Source organism: Poecile atricapillus, chromosome 3 (assembly GCF_030490865.1).
Source record: "Poecile atricapillus isolate bPoeAtr1 chromosome 3, bPoeAtr1.hap1, whole genome shotgun sequence".
In the NCBI taxonomy this organism is placed as follows: domain Eukaryota; kingdom Metazoa; phylum Chordata; class Aves; order Passeriformes; family Paridae; genus Poecile; species Poecile atricapillus.
This window is the reverse complement of record NC_081251.1, coordinates 49,010,371-49,033,045: the sequence shown is the minus strand read 5'-3', so window position 1 is coordinate 49,033,045 and position 22,675 is coordinate 49,010,371. Positions and strand designations below refer to the sequence as shown.

The following is a 22,675-nucleotide window of genomic DNA, read 5'->3' as shown; positions in this document are numbered from 1 at the left end:
CTCAATGGGGCTGAGTAGATGGGCAGGATCACCTCCCTTGACCTGCTGGCCATGTCTCCCCAGTGCACCACAGGATACCACTGGCCCTCCTGGCTACAAGAGCACTGCTGGCTCATAGCTTGTCATCCAGTGAGACACCCAGGTCCTTCTGTACAGAGATGCTGTCTGAGATGTCAGGCCCCAGCCTGCACTGTTACTCTACATCATTGAGTTTCTCGGAAGGAAAAGAGCACTGAGCAAGTCAGTGGCTGTGATTAATATTTTTAAATTTTTTTTTTTACATGCAAAATTAAATCTTGTTCTGCCTTTATGTGTTATATTTTTAGTTTATAGTGAGAAAGAAGCTTTCAAGCTCGTTATATTCAGCTAGTTAAAATAGGCTCTTCCCTTCTTCCTTCTTTGCAAAATGAAAGTAACAAATAACTTCTTTATTTATGTCTGTCTGAATAATTTCTGAGTTTATTGTGTAGAAAGAGAATTTCTAGAAGCACACAGACAGCCTGGACCAAACAATCTGACATATATCTAAAATGCTCTCTTAAACAACAGCTTTTCAAAAGAAAAGTGAATTTTATTATTCTTCACTCAAATCTTGTATCTTTATTTCTTATAATAAGATGTTCTTTGATAAGAATATTACTACTTGCTAATATGGATTGCAGATTTTTAATGTCCTTAAATGTATGAATGTGCTTTTAAAATTTGTTAATAAGCTCCACCTACACCGCCATGTTATGCGTGAGCCTAACCCCTTAAGACAAGCAAAATTTTTTAATCTACAGCTTGCTATAAGCATCACTGAAAGCTTCATTATAAAGAGAGAGCTAATATACTGAGTTGAATTTCTGATCAAATCTTCCATTCCCTTTTTTGTCTCTTTGATAAGGTTTGGTATTGTCACTCCACCTGCCAAGTGCTTTTAAGGTTTCAGTAATAATTTGACATAATAAGTGCTGACATTTTTGTACATGCTGCTTATTTAACATATGGACAACAACATAAGAAAATTCCTATTTAAATGTACTTAAGCAAAATTATTGAAATGTATTTAAAAGCACATCTACTGAGGGTTACAACTGTCAGCTTTCACTTTCAGTTTGCATAGATTGCAGTAAGAGCAGAGAGCAAGACTCTTCTTTTATCAGTAGGGCTGAAGGACTGCCAGCATTGCAAAGGATTTGTTTCATTACAACCATGAAAAGCCTGCCTGGGTTTCATCCAGAAATGCTAAATTGGTGAGATTCGTCTTCCCTTAATTTGGTGCTGTTGACTCTGTTGGTGTCCACATACTTGTGTATCCTGCTGTAATACTGCTCATCTGAATTAAAGGTATACACCAATGAAATCTTCTGCCAGTCTTCATTGCTGGGTGTATGAAATGGTGCTGGGTCAGTGGCTTCAAAAAAGCAATTTGTATTTCTTTCTGCTAGCTTGGTTGCATGCTCTTTGGTTTTCATCTCAAAGAGTTCATCTTCTTTTTCTGTGTAACTTTTCCAGAACATGAACTGAAGATAGCTGACCGGGGAGCAACAGCGGCTGGCACATGTTGAAATCAGTGCCACAGTCATGATGATGGCTATCAGGAACCATCCTATCACCTTGGAAAAAGAATATATATGTTAATGATGTTTTTGCATGGTCATATGTGGGAGTATAGAACATAACATTGAAGAAATATGAATAGTGTAAGCAAAGACACCCTGGAGTGCATGTGACTGTCTGCTTGCTGCCAAAAGAGGGGATCCCATGCATGCAATTCAGCCAGACATACAGAGCTTCTGCACCCCTCAGCTGATCTTGTCAGATTAAAGACGAATACCGAAAAAAGAGAAGATGGACAGAAGTTATTTGCTCAGTTATATTCAGCTTTCTTAACTTTTAAGGCAAGATACAGTTTCTGCAATTGTGGTCACATTTATGGCACAGAGGGTGCAGAATCACTCTGTCTGCTTCGTGCTGCAAATCAGAGTTTCTGCTGGCTATGTTCTCATGGGCTGTAGCTACTCTCTCTGATGTCTGAGCCTGCAAAAACAGCTAGCTTTTGCTTGACACAGAGGAAAGGCTGTGTCCTGTGTGTTCTGCAGGCAGGACACAGATTTGGCTATTGAATATGTGAATTTGTTCTTGTTTTTTATATCTGATTTTAACATCCTTAGACAAGTCTCACAGGTCCCATCAAAATCAAATGTCCTAGTAGATGCTGGTCCCTCCTCTAGCCAGAGGTACTTAGCTGGAAGCTCCAGGCAGAGATCCTGCAACATGCTCTTTTACCTCAGGATGACTTTTTCTTCAAATGAAGAAGTATTGAGTGCTAAATGAAAAGGAGTTTGTGGGTTTTTGGCTCTTAATTTTGTTGGAAATAGACTGGATATTAAAAATAGTGGTCAGTAATAAAAATACACTCACACTTTTCCTATTTTTGTTTGACTGGATGTTTCTTTTAGATTCCACTGCAATGCCAGTAACAGTCAGTCTTCCTTGGTTTTGCTCCTTTCTTACTGTGATATATTGCAGAATAAATTCGTGCTAAAGTTATAATCTTGTCTGATAAGAATCCTAGCATATTTCCAGGAAACCTCCTCTGACGCAATTATAGTGATGTGCACCGAGGTTAGCATGAATATTTATCTGCAAGGAACATATTTCCAGGGGACCCCCTGAAAACTTAAAAAGCACCCTGTGACAGTTGCAGTTTGTGAAGCATGTTGAAGTGGTGCTAGAGAGCCCCTCCCTGCCTCACCCGACGCTGTTTGCCCGGTTCAGCGCCGATCTGACTTTTCCTTGTGGCCTTTTACAATTGTATTTTGATTATAGAGTAAGTTCTTTTTTTATTAATCAAATTTGCTACTCATTTATAACATTCCCCTATCTAAAATCAATGGTATAGTTTTTCCCTTTCCAGCCTTTTTCTTGGAGAAGCAGCATGCTAAGTATTTAACAAAAACACTTCTTTGTTTTAATAGGCATTTGTTCCAAACAGGAACTTAGAAAAATTAAGTAACTATACTTAACAAAAATTAACTTATAAACTTAACTCCCTTAACTGACTCTTAATGTTTTCCTGAGAAAAGCTTACAAAACCTGATTTTCCTACTGGAGTTAAGACAAAGTCCAGACAATGTAGAAACAAAATCGGAGTGCTGCCAAAGAACCGAAAAAAAACCAATTCACAAGTGTTACTGTTTTTGATCATGCAGTTTGCCTTCAGAACAAGAAACTTTAAAAGACAGATACATATTTTAACTATTCTTCTAGAATACAAGTGTGAAATTATTAAGAGGTTAAAGCACTGAGATTCATAGTCAAACAAGCTGCTGTTATTTGTTTCTCTTTCCAGATGTCTCCTTGTAACCACTCTGTTGCAAGGAGGCATCAGCTTCCCCTCTCTTAGTGATCTCTGCTTTCCCTCAACTAATGCACTTCTGCAGAAGTTTGAGGTATTCAGAGACATGAAAGTGGAGAAGGAGAAGAACTCACACCATGTCTAAGTTAACTGAGAAGAAAACTTCCTGAGGAAAGTCCCATTCTCTAGGCTCGTTCCCTGCCCATGAGGTTTTGTAAATGACAGTGCCAAACCATTACCATGCAAACATGCAAAACCAGAAAGTATCATAAAAATACACCTATAGCTTTTCTGTTACTGCTTTTTTGCCAGTGAATATTTGCAGCCTGTGTGCTTTTGGTACATGATATTATATAACATAAGAGAGAAGGACTTTGCAGTGCCCAGCACACATTGAGCAGCCAGGGTTGAAGCCCATAGTGTGAGGAGAACAGCGAGGCTTTACCTGGGACTGTGCCTGGAGGCTGAGCCATTCACTTGATAGCTTTGCTGATAATTCCTCATCACAGGGTATTCTGGACAGGTTTTTTCGGCAGCTGAAGTCAGTCACGTTATCTTTACAGAAGAAGCGTTGTATCCGCCTGCTTCCGCTGGCCGCACACTCATAGAAGTTGGCTCCTAACAGGGCCACCACTATCCAGGTGAGCGGGGCCACCAAGGTTTTGGCTGCCATTGGCACCAACAGCTGGCAGTAGCGGGCACAGGTTCCACAGGAAATGCACTGCTTCTCTGGAGAACACTTGCCTGTCAACAGACGCCATATCTTGGCATTCACCATGCAGCCGAGCAGCAAGAGCACAAAGGCAGGAGCAAAGAGGAAGGAGGAACCATATACCATGTTCCAAGAATTGCAGGGACACTTGAACACCACAGATGAGAAGAGGTACTCACTGGCAGCCGTCAGCAGGGACACGGTGCTGTAACCAAGAATGGTTTGGTGTTGGATGCAGAAATCCACCACTTTATGTAACATATCCATTTTTCTGCCTCTCCTTACTTTGAGAAGAGCAAAACCTCCGTCAGAAAAGGACAAAAGAGAAAGTGTCCTGCAGCTCCCCCAGCTTAAATAAGCTTGCAGAGCTTTCAGTTTCTGTTGGTGGTGGCAATATAGTGAGGCACAGAAACAGCCCTTCATAGAGGGAATAACCGTCACTGCACAGTCGAGTAGAGACACACAGGAAAACTACTCCAGTTGCCAACAGAATACAATGAAGAAACTTCATTTCATAAGAATAGTTTGTGTTTGTCCACACGTGCATTGTAACTAGCAATGGTTTAAACCTCATCATCTTTTCAGTGAGGCATCAAAGTGTGAATGAAATGTGAGAAAATCACCCAGAACCATATACAGATTTTTACTGTGCCATATTTTTAGCTATACAACATGGCTTGTTCTCTTATGGAAGAAAATTCAATTATAATAATGTCAATTTTTCAAGATAATCAGTGAAGTTTTTTGTTTTTTTTTAAAGAAGTAATGTTGGAAATTTTGTAGCTTTTACATTTTTTTACTTTAAAGTACATTAAGTCATGGATATTTTTGTCTTTGCCAAGGGAAAGCACAGCTGGACCTTGTTCTTTGTTTAATCTTTAAACCACAGAGCCTTTGGGTCTTGCTGGACAAGGTGTAATAAGCTCCAATAAAGAAAAAAGGGTATTTTGGAGGTCAGGGATTTGAAAATTCAGTTCCCATTTCAGCACTTCGGGCAGCTGAGAGGATGGCACAGAGGCTGCAGAGCAGGCAGCACTAGTTCAGGTGGCTGCTGGGCTCACAGCAGATGTGCCGTGCTCAGTGCTGAGCTGCTCCTGCTCCTGCTGCAGAGGAAAACATGCTGCTAAATTAAATACTTGCCTTGGCCTGGAGGAGCCCTTGTTATTATGCAGCAGTATAATACAAGGACACAGCAACCAAAACGGGATGTAAAATCAGGAAGAATTAATCAGACTGAAGGTTAGTCTGGCCACATCTCAACTACAGCCAGCAGCTGAGTAGGGAGCACAGGGACAGGGAAAGGAAGTTTGGCAATGCCTTCACACCCTGTGTGATTTCAGCGATTTCCTTTGTAACTAATACCTTTTGTTTTAACCCATGCAGACTTACTGACATCCAAAATATTGTATAGAATGTGTGCTTAACCTTCATTCTGTTATGGATATATAGTATAATATTGGCTTTTCTCAAGTATTAAGATGAATGCTATATGTATAATGTTAAAATGGCTTTGCTGTAATAGTCAATATAGTATGTTAGAATTGTCTACTTGGCTGGGATAACATTCAATGAACAGATGATGGGGACCCTGCTGATTATCAACACTCACTGTCTGTGGAAAGAAGGAGTCAAGACCCAAATTAAAAGATGAATAAGAAGGCAATTAAAACCACAAGCCAAGAAACATGCATGCTCTAAAAAGGTGTGACACTGCTCTTGGCCACACCGGAGCTCCGGGCTAGCTCTACAGTGCCACTCTGGCACGGGCAGTCGCCAGGAGTGGGGAACTGCAGGGGAAAGGCGATCCCACTGCAGAACCTTCAGAGCACCGAATCCTGCCGGGCTCTGCCAATTCAGGCATCGTGGGTGATAGCAAAAGGAAGGAGGAGACTCAGTCAGCTGTACTTCCCAGGAACAGGTTTATTCGGGGGAGGGGATGAGCACAAGGGCCTGGGCCGGGAGAAATCAGGACCGAAGAGAGACCAGAGCACCTCTCTGCACTGGGTTTTATCTCAGGGGTGGGCACAGTCTAGGGTCCAATGGGAGCTCACAGAGGGAGGGGTAAGAGGAGGCGGTTACAATGTCAGGGACCAATGGGGATTCAAAGAAGGTGGGAACATAGCATAACAACCAATAACATGTTGAGGAAGGGATGATATACATGGAAGGAGCTCGAAGGAGAGGTGGGGTTTATGATGATGGACGGGGAAATGGAGCAGGGTAAAGGTGATTGACCGGGAACATTCAGGAAAACTGGGAGGGGTTTATATAACAGACGACTGGGGCTAACCAAAGCAGTAAATGGGGGAGAACCAGGAACATACCAAACAGATGAAATACTAACAATTATAACAGAACTGAATAAACATACTACAACAAGGTGGACTCAAGGAGTGGCCATGCTAAACAGTTCCTGGAAAATGTAAACTAGTTAATAGAAAAGTTTGAATATGCACAAAACTTATGAATATCTATCAAGGTGATGCAATAGAAATGGTATATAAAGAGTGTTTCCAAAACACCAGGTGTGCTCTTAGCAGAATGCCAAACACCCCGCCATTTTAACCCTTTGCTATATTGTCTTTGTCTCCTATTTTCTTTTTTATTAAACCTTTTAAAATTTACCAGGAAACTGAACATTGTTTTTCACAATTCAAACCTGACACTATGCCATTTGATGTCCCCAAGATCTGGAAGGGAAAGAGAAAAAAGAGTGGATCCTTGGTGTCTCCATCAACTCCTGCTCTTGTACACCTTCACCATAGCTCTTTCTTTCCCAGGCTGGGAAAACCCTAATATAGTCATTCCTCATTTGATGTATACCTTTGCAGACTTTCTTTATCCATGTTGCCACCTGAATTTTTCTCTAGGATTCAGGTATCATTTTTCACATGACAGTAAATAGGAAGTATACCAGATTTCCAGTTCATTGAAGATGCAACTGAATCACAGTTTGCTACAATGGAATACTGACATTTGTTTTCTACTTCCTTGAAATAATTTCTATTTTTTTTTTTTAATCATCCATGAATCAATATTTTAACAAGATATGCATTATAATAAAAAGCCATTCAGTTCTTGACAGATAACCTCAGCAAGTTCAGAGTCTATCAGTGTATGAAGGCAGGATTTAGCTTCACTTTGAACACCATTTCTTCTGTGCTGCGTTCTGCAACTGCAGGATCAAGTCCAGGGAGGTTATGGATTTTGGTGACCAGCGTGGGACTCCAACAAGATGGGCTTCTGCTCAGGAAACCATTTATTCAACACAGGAACAAACTCAGTTTAGATCCAGAGACAGAGAGCCCTGAAGAGCAGCAGGGTGGTGGGTTTTATGGGACAGAACCAGGGTGGAGTTTAAGGTCTGGTTCTAATAGGAACACAGCAAGGGAGAAACCCCAGGGGCTCAAAACAAATCAGAACTCCCTGGGCTGCCACCCCACTAGGGTCTGGGGTAGGACAACTCTTCCCAGGCTCACAGGGTCAGTACCCTGAGGCAGAGGGATGGAGTTTACTTCCCGGGCTTTAAAGCCCCACCTCTCATTTTAACAATGCTTATTTGAAACTAAATCTTTGCCTCCCTGGGCAGGGACACCTCACACTTAAGTACTGAGTTAGACGTGCCATTTTGCTTCCTGGTCAGGCAGCCTTAAGTATCTCTCCAGTTCATTAAACCAGTGGTTAATTTTAAATTATTAAGAATAACTTTGCATTATTGGCAAATATTGTTACCTTGGTTTTTACTTAGAGGCAGCTAGAGACAGAGGTTAGCAAACCATGAAACCAGAACTCACCATACCTGAAAAAGTCTTAGCAGAACCCCATCCGTCAAAGTATTCTAGGTTGGATGAGGCTTTAAGCAGCCTTGTCTCATGGGAATTGTTGGAACTGGATGGTCTTTAAGGACCCTTCCAGACTTTTTTGATGATTCTGTGATTCTCTGTCAGCATGGTAGAAAAAGCAGATGCAATGTGAAATTGCTGCAAGAACACATCCTGACAAAACAGGGACATGGGCTGCCTCCAAAAACCACTGGTTTAACAAGAGAAGCAAAAGACCAGAGGCAGCTCTCTGGAACAGATTACGACCACACAGGGAAAAGCATAGGGCCAATAAACCCTGCTACTTCTCTTCCTGAGCCTAATTTTAGCAGTGTTTTATTTATCTGTAATAAAATACAATTTCAGGAACAAGCTTCTTTGGAATGAAACAGGGAAATTAAGAATTAGGAATCAAACATCAAGAAATGCTTTGACTGCAAGAAGGAGGGGCTGACAAAACCGTGTGAAATGCTTACTGTTTCCACAAGAACAGGAAGGGAGTAAAGCAACAAGGTAAGATAAAGAGCTAGAGTGCACAAACAGGATGCAAAGGCAAAGGCACAACAGGATATGGGGGTTCTCTGGGCCCCTGAGCCAGAAAAAATGGTATCAAAGTCCAGAAGATGGCCAAAGGACTAAAAAGGAGCATGTGCAAGGAGACAAGGTGAAAAGTTCAGCTGAGGGGAAGATTGCTTACTTCAGCCCCAAAGACCCCCAGACAACCCCAGAATGACCAACAAAGAGCAGTGCACAGTCACAAAGAGGTGTGGAGCTAATTTTAATATGAAGTGGGGACAGGCAGGGTTAGGAAATGAATGTGCATTAGGCGTATTGTGTAACCCTAGTTTATAGAGAATAAAAAGAGAGGAGCAGGTCTCCGAGGGGGTGCATGTTTTTGGAGGAGATATTCCCCATGCACCTCAGTGCTGAATAAATACATACCGGCTCCTATAACTTACTCTGTGGGTTATAGAGTTTTCTTTCCACATATCAGGAAAAGGGAGGGGAGCTCTGCATGAAAAAGGATTAACCCTCCTCCAAGAAAACATGTTTCCAGTAAATATTCACAGAGTGGTGGGCAAGGGAAGAGAGACCACCCTAGTTGGGAAGTGGGGGAAGCAGCTGTGCTGGCAGCCAAGTGGAGCACAGGAGTGGCCAGGATAAGCCCAGCTGGTGGCAGCTCTGGGAGCTGGGGGACAGCACAAAGGGGCTCCTGGGTGTGAGGAGCCATGAGACCAGGGAGTTACAGAGCCCCGGTTCACCCAGAGCTCTCTTCTCCCAGGGTAGCTCTTTCTTGCCCTCTAAATTAACACTTGTCTGGCCACAACAGCTGCAAAGCATTATATGGAAAGTATTCAGAAAAACAGCTTTCTGTTAAAGGACCCAGAATACCAATTTAATGGTTGTTTTTACATTGATTTGCATTTAATTTCATGTCTTCCAAGGGGGATGGGAACAATGTGAGAATTTGAACGATGGACATTTTTAGAACAAAATGCTATTTTTTTTAATTTGAAACGTCTTTCTGCTTTGAAATATTCTTTATTAAAAAGGTCAGCTGAAAAGAAGTGGACTTGCTTAATATTATATTTTCTCCTTGACATTTTAGCTTCTTTTTTTTCATTTGCAGATGAATGATTATCAAACATTTTCTAGGTGGAAAAAGCTGTAGTCTGAACTAATCCTGTGGTTCAATAAAATGCATAATACTGGTCATAAATGCAGCATGTGTAAGTGTGTGTCAACACACTGAAGGGCTTTACCAGTACATATTGTGCAGATCTTGCTTTAGTTATGTTAGTAAGTCCTTAAAATAGGTTATTTTTAATTTTTTTTCTGGAACTTTTTTCTACTTGTTCAGAGTAGCCAAAGACTGGTTTTGTTTTCCTACAAGTCATGCTCCTTCCAGCTGTTACATCCAAAGCCCATCCTGTCTTAAATTCCTTCCATTAGTCTTATAAAGTTCAACTCCCTCTTCATATTAATACTGTAGTATTTTGTGCATTCATGGTTGCAATGGAAAAGAGCACCTCTGCAATGTTTTTCTGTTTACAAGAACTGGACTTGCTTCTTCAGCTGAAAGAGATGTAAGCTGCATTTCTCCAGTTCAGAAAAACACATGGATAATAAGTCCTTTTATTCCAGGAAAATTCTTGTAATGCCTTTTGTCTCATTCTTGGTGAAATTAATGCTTAACATGTTGGAGGTCCTGTCCACAAGCAGATCTGTGCCTACCCTCCAGGTGGACTGACCTCCCCCAGAGGCCCATTGCCTCACTTTGTGAAACTGAGGAAGTTATTCTGACTTTATGGTTGAACCAGCCTTCTTACAAGTTTAGGAAGCGTCACACAGCTCAGTGGCACCACATAAATCATTACTAGTACTAATACTTAGTAGAACAGCAGCCTGAGAAGTAGCACTGTGCCCAGGCCTGCACAGCTTACAAGCATTTGTGTACATTATACTGCTATTTTAAGGCTTTACATTTATTAGCAGTTTTTGGCTGAAAATGAATTTTAGTGGGCAGGAAGGAAACAGGTCTGGAAAACCAAGTGTGGCTCTGAAGGAGGCTCTGACGAGTGAGCTCTGGTACAGAGTCATATAAGCCATGCAGTAATTGTCCCTTGCCATTATTTATTGCTGCTCTTTTACACTATGGGTCCACTGCAGGTCTCATTTCTGTATGGGGAAGGTCCTGCGACCCAGTCCAAATGTCCCACAGCAACCAGCTGCATGAGGGTTTTACTGTCCAATCGACAGTCTATATGAGCCATAAATAAATCTGTGTGATTCTTTAACACTGTCTGTGGATTAAGTGACAAATATTTGCTGAACTTGTAAGGAAATACATGATAGAAGCATAGAATTAGAAAGGCAGAATTTGTCACGTTTTATGATGAAATTAAGTAGACTTTTTGAGGCAGATTATGGCTAAAACTAATCAGGCAAATCACCCTGGGCAGTTAACTACTCAGTTCTAAGAAAGAAAAGCTCAGTCTTTTTCATTTACTATGAAAAATTTAGTGCCATAAAATCACTTTGCAAATTTAAGCGTGTTAAACCCAAAATATTTCTACACTATTATTATAGGTGTTTTGTATTCCATGTGTCCTTACTTTCTTCAGGTTATACCATCACACCTTGCTGCCTTGGAATTGCTGAATAGTTGAGAGTTCACAGAGTCATAGAATCATAGAATAGCCTAGGCTGGAAGAGACTTTAAAGATCACCTAATTCCAACCCTCCTGCCATGTGCTGGGAACCTTCTACTAGACCAGGGCACTCAGGGCTCCTTCCAGTCTGGTCTTGAACACTTCCAGGGATGGGGGCAGAACCTCTCTGGTTGACCTGTTCAGAGCCTCATCACCCTCACAGTAAAGAATTTCTTCCTGATATCTAATCTAAATCTGCCTTCCTTCATTTTAAGGGCATTCACCCTTGTCCTAAGATTTGATCTGTTCCACTCCTTGTGGGAAAATGTGTGTGTCCTAATGGTGGCTGATCACGTGCTACAAAACATGCTCTGTACTTTTCCATCCAAGTAATCCTTCTCTCTTTTTAAACTTGAACAAATTAACTAGTTCTTTAGTTCATGGTAGTACACCACTGTCTCCAGTTTCCCATCCCAGGTTCCTTTGCTGCCAAAATTTTGTTGCTTACAGAAATTTTTCTAGCAGTAATGCAGTCCAAGAATTGAGACCCAATCCTTTTCAAGGTTGTCAAAGAATTGAAAAGTTTCTCACTTCTGATTCTCAACCTCCGTTGCTCATATATTTTTTCTGTTCAATCTAATACTTAGCTACAGAATACCCAAGCTGTTTCAGCTCACCACAACTGTACAAGCTGTGTCAGGCTCTCTGGTAACCATGTCTGCCTTATATTAAAGGCTGAACTCTATTACAATCAACAGCACTTGTGTATGCACTTTCCATTTTTTAAAATGGGAAGATATGATTCAAAAGGAAAGAATGATATATGGGACATAAGGAGAAAATATTCCCAGTTGCCCATATTTTATGTTAGCAGTAACTTTCCAAGTCTCTAGGTCTGCCCTAATTTATTCTGTAATGTTCAAATACTCCATCATCATTGTCATTTTATTTGCCTGGCATTTGCAGCTGTATTTTATAGCATTATTGAATATCTTCTATTCCTCTAGCTTCCATAAGGGCAGAGCTCTTCAAGTGCCCTCCCAGGGACTGTGGTCCTCTGCCCATTTTCCCATTGCTACCAACCTGCAGTTGCGTCCACCAGAGGAAATTCCACAACAAACTTAATAAGTGAAAGAATACAATTACTTTACTTGATCCAAATAAGGGTTATGCCATATAAAAAAGGCCAAGCATGAGAGAAGTGAATACAGTTCTAAGCTACAATTAATAGTAAAGGTCTACTACAACTGCTGCAGCATCTTTACTAGGTCATGGAGAAACTTGGCCTCCCTTAGCATGTCCCAAAGAGTCTAGCTCGTCATCCCAATGACAATCCTGTTCCCTAGGGATAAAAAGGAATGCATATGCCGATCACCTATTCCCTCTTGCCACAGGGCAAATTCATCTAGCTTACTCTCACAGCAGTGTGGCAGTGTAGGGAAGTTTCCATGCCTCAATCCTCCTTGAGTTTTCTTCACTAGCATTTCCTGTAGGCATATCCAATGGGCCCAGCTTTCCTCGTATTCCTCACTTCCTATGTCACAGTTTTAATGAAGTGGGAAACCAGCGGTTTTATACTCATGATTTTAGAAGCGTTCTACCTCCTCTCAGGATGCCTTCCAGCTGGAGGTAGGTACAAAGCTAGACCGATAATGGAGTGTTTGGTGAAAAAATGTATGCCAATGTTTTAGGTACAGCCATAAACTCATATATACCTGTTATGGATTATTGTTCATGGTAACAGAGCCCTGGGGGTTGGAGTGGTACAGATTTCCTCTTGATTGTCCCAGGGTCAGTCAGGTAACCAGTAAAATCATTGATAGTTTTGGACAGAAGTTAAAGGGGAAAAGGGTCACGACATCATGCTAAATGTCTTAGAACATAATACATTTCAGCTAGCAATTCTTCTCTGCGTTCTAAATTTCTGGAAAATCATCACAAATGTTATGAATGCTCTATCAGCCTGAAGAACCTGGCAGAAAATGCTGGGGAAATACTGGGGAAACCTGGGGAAAATCCTATGCATGCATTTCACTGAAGGAATGCATTCATATATTTTGTAGCTGGGTCCAGTCTCTTGCCTTCCTGAAGCAAAGAATAGTTTTGTTCCTTACTTGAGAGGGTTCAGGGCTCTTATTTGAAGTGCTTTGACATTAAATGTTTCAAGGTTCAACTTGTTTGAAAAACAGTCTCTATACTGATGACAGTACAGACATACCCAGCACTGGAGTCAGTGGCCAAGAAAGGACAGAAAATGACATCTTGGCTTCATTAGCTCAGTCTGACCTACCAGCATGAAGTTGCCCTACTGATTTTAACAGACTAGCTAGAGCAAAGGGATTAAAGTTAGACAAAAGTATTTATGATCCCAACTGAGCCTTTTGCAGACCAAATAAATGTGAATGTAATGTCCCAGTGCAGAAATACAGCTATTTTCCAAACTCCATATGCTTTCAAACACTAAGAAAATGTTTTTCATCAGCGGAAAATACACAGACCAACAGAAGAATGTGATGTATTTCAGACACATAATTCTTCAGAGTAAGCTTTCATCTTACAAGTTTTAAGAAATGAAGTAATGAGCTTCTTTCCCTTTGCTTCCTTGACTCACAATGATGTATATAACATAGATATTTTTTGGCTGGACTCAATCACTGAAAGAATCTAAGAACCAGATTCCACTTCTACCCTCAAACATATACACCACTACCTATGGGCTGAATTGCTATTCACTTTGTTCAGAATACAGTGAATTAACTTTAGACTAAATTAGACTGCAGTCCTGAAATGAAGCACGCATGACTGAACAGCAGCTATTGAAGAGAAATTGAGTGAAGTCAGCAGGGTCTCAGATGAACACAGGAACCCATCCACATACACCCAGTTCTTAGCCACTTTTTCCTGTGGCCAGAGATGCAGAAAATGCACATTTTCAAAGATGAAAAAGAAGCAGAATAAGAATGGGAGCAGCGGCATTTGCCAGAAACACATCAGATTTTTTACTCCATTTATAACAGGAAGCAAAAAATTGCTTTGCTGCTGGGTGCCATACAGTGACATTTCAAAAGTTATTCCATATACCCAGGCTAGATGAACCCAATGCTAAATGCTTCTACCATGCACACAGAGCTCACCAAGTCTGCTTCTCTCCTGCACTTCAGACAAAGGATGCAAAGGGGAGGAGAGCATCCTCTCCTGCATAAGCAAGTGTGAAGGGACACCTTCTTTCTTCAGCCTTCCCACAAGCCAGTAGAGCTGTCAGGCTGATGCCATTTACCTGTTCTTCCCCTCTGCACTTCCAATTGAAGCAGGAAGCAAGGGCAGTTTGGATTTTTCAGGGTCCTGCCACCTGAGGCCTCAAACTCTTTTTTTTCTGTGATACAGACACTTCAAGCCAACACCCGATTGCCCATGCCACATTACTGATGGCATGGAACAATTTGTTCTTCCATTTGTTTCGAATTCAAAATCAGTTACAGTCCTTGGTAAGGAATGAGAGAGACAAGAATGGAAAAAAAGAGTGGAAACAGAACCACTGGAGAGGGCCTTTTTAAAGGCTCTGGCCTGGAAAAGAATAATAAGGGTTCTCTTCATATCTAAAAGACAGCCAGCACAATTAAGGCTTAATTTGCTTCTTTAGTTGCCAAATCTGAATCAAAGTCACATCTGTGGAAGTGGAGTTCAGAGCAGCAAGTAATGGCAGTCATATACATATAAATCCTTTGCAGATGCAAACCAAGCACCGGCTGCAAAACCCCTGGATGCACACTTTATGCTGACATGGGTCTGGTCTCTTATTGAGGAGGGCCAGGCTGCTGCATTTCATTTCCCTTTACAGTATCAGTATCAGTACACACCCAGTGTACCCAGTACAGTATCAGTGCACACACACCATTCATTTGAATGCTGGTCTGCTTTAAAAGCTGCTTTAAGACCTGTCTGTAAGCATGCACAGCTCTTGCAACCACCTCTTTCCCCTGGCACTGCTGGAACAGCACAGAGAAGTGTAGTGTAAATGAGAGCTAATGTGCAAAACTATATCTTAACTGATAATCTCTGCAGTTTCAATTGACAGCTACACAAATCCCATGCTAGATGCCACACTACAAAGCAGACAAAGAACTGCAGGTGCTTAAGTCTTCTAGACTATAGGGTGGCTTTCTGGTTGTTCAAAGCAACAGCAAATTGACACAGGGGAAATGTGCACAGACATGAAATAAACTCTTGATTTTTTGTGTTTCATGGCAAATAATAGTAGCACCTGATATTGAAAAACTAACAGTGTCTTTAAAATTGAACATAAGCCAGCAGCTATTTTTGCATGTGTTTATGTCATCACAGTGCAAAGGCAGAAATAAAGAGATTTCCAGTTATCCACAGCCTGTCACAGTTTAGTGACTTTCAGCAGGCACCACTACCAGCGTGGAGCTGTATGGGTGATACTCCCCAGGCTCAGCTCCCTTTGCCTTAAGAAACAAAGTGAGTGAGTTGAAACAGACAGTTAACCACCTTACATGCCTTCTGCAATTCAGGAAAAGGTGTCTTGAAAGTGTTCTAAGATCCTAGGTGAGCTAAGTTACTGTCTGAAAGCTCTCATAATTCAGTGACTATGCATGGATCAGAAATAAACTGGGCATCTAAATCTTTGCTCAGATAAAATGTAGCAAATTTCATTGAATAAATCCAGGCATTGGGGACTGCAGTAGGGCTTATTTATATGAATACAGTGCTCTGAACTGACTCAGTAGCAGGAACCTAGTGAAAATATTCTGACCTATTCACTGAAGAGGTTTAGACAAAGAAAGCTCATCACATTTCAACACACAGACTTGAAGAAGGCTTAACAGGAATATGTAGATAACATATATCTAAATGGTGTAAAGAAGAGGAAGCAAAGGTTTGTGGTTTGAACCAAGTGCTGATGAACGTAATTACTGTCATTATCAGGAAAAATATTTAAATAAAAGAAAAACAACTTTTCCATAGAGATAATTATAATGCTTTTATTTAGCAAATGTTCTGAAGAATTGATTTTCTGTAAAGACATACAGGTATGTCCCAATTCCACAGAGCTTCCATGCTCTCAAATAGCTATGAATTTTTGAAATTAGTTTAATGAACAGAGGGGAATATATGTGGAGATGTCAAACTTATTTTTGTCATAAACCACATGATTCCATTTACCACTAATCCCCAAATAATTGACCTGGGGCCACCAAGAGCTTGCAGAACCCTTGCTGGTGCTTTATAGAGAACAGGCTGTCCACAAAATTTTAACTGTCCTCTTTCTAGCCACGTGAAAAGAAAAAAGACATTAAATATTTCCTTAATACATACTTTTCCATACTGGCAGTTGCTGAGGTTACCACAGGATTGCTTTGGTTCCTTGTATTTTTAATATTACATATGGAAGGGCAGTAGGAGCTAGGACATTCTTTCCCTACTAAGACGTGCTTCAAACTATAGAAAAATTGCTTGAAACCCTGTAAAATAGAGAACAGACCCTATAGAATTAAGCATTCTACAGCCTACACATGGCTAAAATATGAACCTTTTTTTTTTTTTCCTGAGAATTGTGTTCTGTTCTACTTTAAGTTAACCCCATATTTGCCTTCTACTACTACCTACTAGTGGTGTGCCTCTCACTTGGCAAGCACTAACATGATTGTCATTTCCCCACTGTGCCAGATTGTAAAGCATGGAGGAGATGACACAATATAAGGGTCTGCAATAATGATACAGGGGTGTCCCATATTGAGCCATTCTTTGGTTCGGTAGAGAGTCTACTGCTAAGATCTGCCTCGCATACATTTGAATGTCCTCATCTTAGGAGAATGTCCAGAGATATCCCTAGCAGCCTGAAATGAAAACTCACTACATGCAAATCAAATTCTGTATAAAAAAAGACCTTAGAAACAAACCTATCAAGAGGGTTTGTTCTCACCAAAAAACTAATTACAACTTTATGTTACTCTGATGAACAAGGCATAACATTCCCTCAGATGCAAGGCCCAACTCAAAACACAAAGGAGAAGTACTTATTAAGTACTGATTTTTCTGAGACATTCATTGCTTGCCCTATTCTTTAATCCCTTCTGATCTGAAAACAATCTTTCCCCATATGTTTTTGGAATGTTTCAGAAAAAAAAATAAACAGAAAAAAAAAAAAAAGAGAAGATATAAACTTTGGCCCTATTAGGGTTAATGCTTTTGCATAGACATATATGACCATAAACTGGTCAACTAGTAGAGGTTTTCTGCTAACATTGTGACTGAGAACAGGAAGAATACAGCCACAATAATATACAGCTATCTACTAAAAGTATTGCATACAGACATCTTTGGCCATGCAGTCTCTTGGCCTTCTGGAAATACGTGATCTGCATTGCTAACATGACAAAAAAAATAGCAATGTTGAGAATTAGAAAGAGGCGAGTGTAAGAAGCTGATATTGATGGGGCACTTCGAGCAGTCGCCACCATCTGTGCCAGCCCCGATCGGCCTTTGATTGACATCCCAGTTTTGTGCTTCACATAAGTGATATCTGCAAAATCCAGAAGATCTTTCATTTCCTCATCTTCGTCTACAGGCAGCTCTTTTTGTGCTTGAGTCTGTGCCTTTTGTCGCACTTTTCTTTCATTTACCTCAATTTGTGCAAAAATGTCAGGAATGGCATCAACAAATTTGTAGCCTTTGGCTACCTTTCTGTTTTTCTTTGCTCTGCCACGCTGCTGCTGCTGCTGCCTCTGTGAGATTGCAAATATCCTGTCAATGGCCTCCTCTGTCTGTCTCTTATCTGAGAACCTCAGCAGGCGCTCAGCAGTCTTCCTAAAGCTGGCCGTGTTGCGTACACGAGACAGGATCTGCTTCTCAAGCTGCTGGAAAACAGGCTTAAAATGTTGCAGGCTCCTCTCCACGATCCCTATGTAGTCCTTCACTTCTGGCACTGTGGAGCTCCTAATGGCAGAGGCTTGGTCGAAGACAATTTTCTGGCGGTCTGCAATCACCTGTGCAAAGGCAGAGCGGGAGCCATCCTCGATGGGCCACAGGTACACGGCGTAGGCGTGCTCACCAGTGGTCACAAAAACATCCAGCTGCGGGGAATCGCCACGCACGGTGAAGCTCTGCACGTCCACAGAGGGCCCAATGAAAAGGTAAATGGCCCTAGTGACGGGGTGCCGCAGCAGGGTCGTTACATTCACGTAGTTTGTTCCATTGTAGGGGTAGCCCCGGGGATACAGCCTCGAGGCAATGATGGCTTTCTCACTGTGGCCAGTGTCGTCCATCCAGTACATCTTATATATCCCATCACGGTGCCTAATAAAGGCCCCATGGACATCATCAACAACTGTTTCTTCAAAAGGCACATCCACATTGTGGAAGAAACTGGTCGCTGCCTCCAGAGGGCTGTCATCTTCTAGGTGGATTTGGTCCACTAGCAAGAGAAGCTGGGGATGGAGAAGTATAAGGTTTCGTTGCAATTTTCTCAGTTTCAGTTTAGGATTGTATGCACCAACTCCTTCTCCCCTGATAAAAACCACCCCGCTTCTCTCCATGGCGGCAACCACTCGTCCCTGACAGTCGCCAGCCAAGTCATGTTTATATTTAAGCCACTTTGAGGAACAGTCTTCTGTAATCTGCCCTTCCCATGGGGAGAAGCAGCTCTTAGACACAGCAGGGGAAAACATCAACACATTATTAAAAAAAGTATATTTTGGCCCATACAGAGCTTCTGTTATAAATGGTACGCCATTGGGAGCGAAAGTAAAGGAGTTCTGGTCTGGGTGTTCATGGCCAGCATTAAAGTTCCTCCACCCCTTGATCCACTCTTTGTACTTGTTCTTATGAACAATATCATATATTGCACGTCCTCCTAGCTTTCCTGACTTGAAGGAAAGGAAAGGCCTGTTGATTTCAGCTGGCAAAGCACTTCCATAAGTTACCACTCCCCAGTCCTCAAAATAATGCAGCTTAGGAACCCCATAGTCTGGTGGAGGTACAGAGCGCAAACTTGCATCATACCTGAAAAAAAGATGAGAAAAGTGGGGTTAAAAATCACTTGACAGATTCCACTACCAGTACTTGTACAAAACTCAAAAAGCCATTCACTATTTACATCAAGGACCAAGCCAACAATATAAAGCCCACAGTTATCCATCATAATCATATAGTTTAATTATTTTTCATCATACTAATCCCTATACAAATTTGTTGTGTGCTTTTTACAGAACAAGAGCTGAAAGCATCTGCTCTGAATTTAAAGCAAGCAGTCTTTCTGCAGTTCAAAAATAAGAGTACCACTAATTTCAAACTAGTCATGTGTTGTCCTACATAGTCATAAAACTACTGACTATAGCATAGATTAGACCAGGCTGTAGACACTGCTTAGACATCAGCATTTGTGCCTATTTACTGACTAATTAACGAAGGGAAGCAGAGTATCTGTTTCCCCAAAATGATGATTACAGAAGTCTGTCTTCAAACAGGATAGGCAATAAATTAAAAATTAATGAAAAGGCACCCTAAAGGATAAATGTTTATTATTTGTATCAGTTAATGTATGTTAGTTTCTTTCTCCAAACTAGCCTGAAGAAAAATTTTCATGTCTTTTCTTGTATAAATTGTAAGATAGAAGAAGACATTTTGTTTAAAAAGAAGCCTTAATTCCAGAAAAGGTTAAAAATATTATGATTTTATCTGTGGGAGTTAAAACAACAAAAATCCAAACCAAAACTTGACCTTCTGGCATTGTTTTTAAGCAACCAAAATAAACAAAACCACACTAAGCCTATGAACATTTCTGTTAGATGATTCCAGAATCAGATTTATTCTTACAACTAACCAGGAGCTTCTGGCAGGCCTTAGACAGTCCCTAGACAGAATTTCCATGAAGACACAGGAGAAAACAGGATAGGATGAGGCTGTAGAGGAGAGATTCTGTATTTTGCAAGTAACAAGATGAAGGCTGCTTGGAGCATAACTAACATTCACTCTAATGTGCACATCGTAAGTGCAAACCAACAGATATTCAAAAAGATTTTTCTTGCAAGAGAGAGAGCTCCACTGACTGTTCAAAAGAGATTCTTGTTATTGCTAGAAACTAAGGGAATTCATATGTGGATCTAAAGCTTCTTGAGTCTTTTACTTTCTTCCTTTTAGAAGATTGACATAGAAGTTAGCACAGCTGTAAATTACATGGAAAAATATCCATCTAGCCATGTAGCATGGCATTTTTTCCAAGCATAACTTGCAAATTAGTGTGCAAATCCAGTCAACACTAGCCCTACTGCTTAGATTATTTAGCTTTTAAAAGAGAGTTTATACTATTTTACAGAACTTTTGAATGAAAACTATGCTTTAAATATTCACCTAATTCATACTAAAAGAACACAATGGGATTAAACCCCATTAGAATAGACCAAATTAAACAAAGACTACATACAAGCAAATTTTCAGTTCCTTTGGAATGGCCTGTATTCTATGAAAGCAATAGACAGTGGGAAGAAACCATAAAAGCAGATGTAGGACAAGACCAGGGTGTTCCCTATGTCTGTGATAAGTGAAGAAGTTCTTCTGTGCCTCATGTCCTCGGGTGGCACACGGACAGCCTGAGCCTGGCCTCTACGGTGCACATCTAAAGATAATGCATTATCACTGATGGCAAACAGCTGCCAGGTTCCTTTTGAGCCCACTCATTCCCTTTCATACCAGAGAAATTCAGTGTGGAGAGTGCACCACCTCTGCCCTTTGGATGGTGTGCCCGGGCCCTCCACCACTCGGTTCCTTCTGATCTGCTCTGCCAGCCAGTTCCCACTGCCATTGCGCATAACAAATTTGTCGAGAAACACCAGCTGACTCTCCGGCCCGTAGAACCAGTTATAGTTGGAATCCGCGATGGCCACAGTTCTCTGGAACCCTTGGGGAAAAGTGAAAAGGAATGTCAGAAAGAACAAATAAGCACACAAAGATGCTTTTGAAGAGTGTGACGCTGAAGCCAAATGGTGCAAACAGAAGCAGCCTTTTCAGATGTTTTTAGACCTGCTTGTAAATGAGCTGTAAATAGGTTACATAGGAGTGGTTTCCTTCTGCTGCAGCTAACTTGAATATTCACCTTTCTTCTTTGGCTTTGGGCTACAAACAGCCAAAGTACTACACAAAATGTAAGATGCAATCCACTCCTCTCCTCACTCAAGTCTGGAAAACGTAACTTTCCCTTTACAGTTTTTATGTGAATCTATACTCTCCGAAGGAATAAACCTGAGGTGCCCCTGAAGAACAAAATAATCAGCTTCACCTTGAAACCATCAGTGTGAGTTCATTTTGCTCTTAGGAAAAGATGAGAGGAAAGGATGCTCTCCCCAAAGGATGCCTGAGGTTTCACATGGACAATTCCTTATGTGCCTGCGCTGGCATACCAAAGCTGCATTCAGCCCCCCTGACATACATGGATAGATCTGGGGTTCCAAGAGAGTTATCTATGTTTTTTTAACCTGGAATCTGAGCAATATAAGTTCCTAATGAAGTGTCCTGCAAATAAACAACACAAGGGATAACAGCTTTAAACTGAAAGTGGGTAAACCTAGTTTAGATATAAGGAAGAGATTCATTTCTGTGGAGATAGTGAGGCACTTGAACAAGTTGTGGATGCTCTACTCCTGGCAGTGTTCAAGGCTAGGTTGGATGAGGCTTTGAGCAACCTGGCCTAGTGGAAGGTGTCTCATTAATAAGCAGTGATAAACAAGGATGTTACTATTTTGATGACTGTTGAAGGTAAAATCCAAGGAAATGGTTATTTTGAAAAAAATCCAAGTAGAGTGCTGTTTTTAAACGGCCTGTTTCAAGCATGAAGCCTATTGCTGCTTCAAAAATATTCATCTTCATTCATTCACCCAAAGGACCTACCTGGCAGGACAGTCCTGTACATAAATGCAAAGTGCTGCTTGAGCCAGGGGTGGCTGAAGTGATTGATGTCAAAATGCCTTTGGACAAGAAACATGTACTGAAATAGTGATCTGGTTGTGTAGCTGCCATAAGCCACCCCTTCGTAGAGGGAGCCATCTGTGACCTCCTGCAACAGGACTACCGACTTCTCCATGATTGCCAACACTTGCTTGGTCCACAAGTAAGCTTCCTGAAGGTAGCCTGAAAGAAAAGACAATGGCAAATGTAATTAAATACAACAGTTCATAGATGGTGCCCTCTGCAGTCCCACAGTGGGATCCTTCACAGCAAGGAATCTGCAGTCCAGGGGGTCTATAATACAACCTACTGCTGCAGTATCCCTGTACTTCTAAGGTGAAAAATAAAATATTGTATTTAAACACAGCAAAATATGGTCACATGAGCATGGGAAAATCTATCAAGCATCTTTTGCTAATAGTATGGGGCTATGCCTTAAAACTTAAAAAGAAAATTTCTTTAATGCATTCAGGACATGCAAAAGAGGGAAGAGCCAAAGCAAGACTACTGCATTTCAAATTAAAGGTGTATGAAGACAAACCAATGTCTCCACTAGAGGGCTCCAATAATGCAACAATTCTGATCGGTCGTTTTTCATTGGCAGGATCACCAGCATGGTAAGGAGATCCAAAGAGACTCAAAAAGTAAAAAAGTTCACATTTGAGCTGCAGTTAACTGATACTCTACT

The 22,675-nt window shown here is 41.1% G+C and overlaps 2 protein-coding genes and 1 long non-coding RNA gene across 5 annotated transcripts in view; 1 reads left to right on the top strand and 2 right to left on the bottom strand.

Moving 5' to 3' along the window:
• Positions 1 to 1,214: 1,214 nt before the first annotated feature.
• LOC131577516 (calcium homeostasis modulator protein 6-like) lies at positions 1,215 to 4,455 on the bottom strand. Its single transcript, XM_058835445.1, has 2 exons — positions 3,789 to 4,455; positions 1,215 to 1,598 (listed from the first exon to the last, which is right to left on the bottom strand). The coding sequence occupies exons 1-2, from the start codon at positions 4,320 to 4,322 to the stop codon at positions 1,215 to 1,217; spliced, it is 918 nt and encodes a 305-aa protein (XP_058691428.1). The 5' UTR covers positions 4,323 to 4,455.
• Positions 4,456 to 5,433: 978 nt separating this feature from the next.
• Positions 5,434 to 22,675, top strand: part of LOC131577517 (uncharacterized) — a 32,369-nt gene continuing 15,127 nt past the window's right edge. Inside the window, exon 1 of the long non-coding RNA XR_009277228.1 lies at positions 5,434 to 5,503. This is a non-coding gene — a long non-coding RNA (uncharacterized LOC131577517). The remainder of the gene's footprint in view (positions 5,504 to 22,675) is intronic.
• The window catches only part of DSE (dermatan sulfate epimerase), a 34,798-nt gene continuing 28,141 nt past the window's right edge, over positions 16,019 to 22,675 (bottom strand). For 2 of the 3 annotated variants that reach the window (XM_058835443.1, XM_058835442.1), the window contains 3 exons: positions 21,931 to 22,170; positions 20,737 to 20,944; positions 16,019 to 19,050 (listed from right to left, as the gene is read on the bottom strand). In XM_058835443.1, the coding sequence (XP_058691426.1) occupies positions 17,289 to 19,050; positions 20,737 to 20,944; positions 21,931 to 22,170 (2,210 nt within the window). In that variant the 3' untranslated portion in view covers positions 16,019 to 17,288. The remainder of the gene's footprint in view (positions 19,051 to 20,736; positions 20,945 to 21,930; positions 22,171 to 22,675) is intronic. The other variant, XM_058835444.1, reaches the window with a different exon arrangement.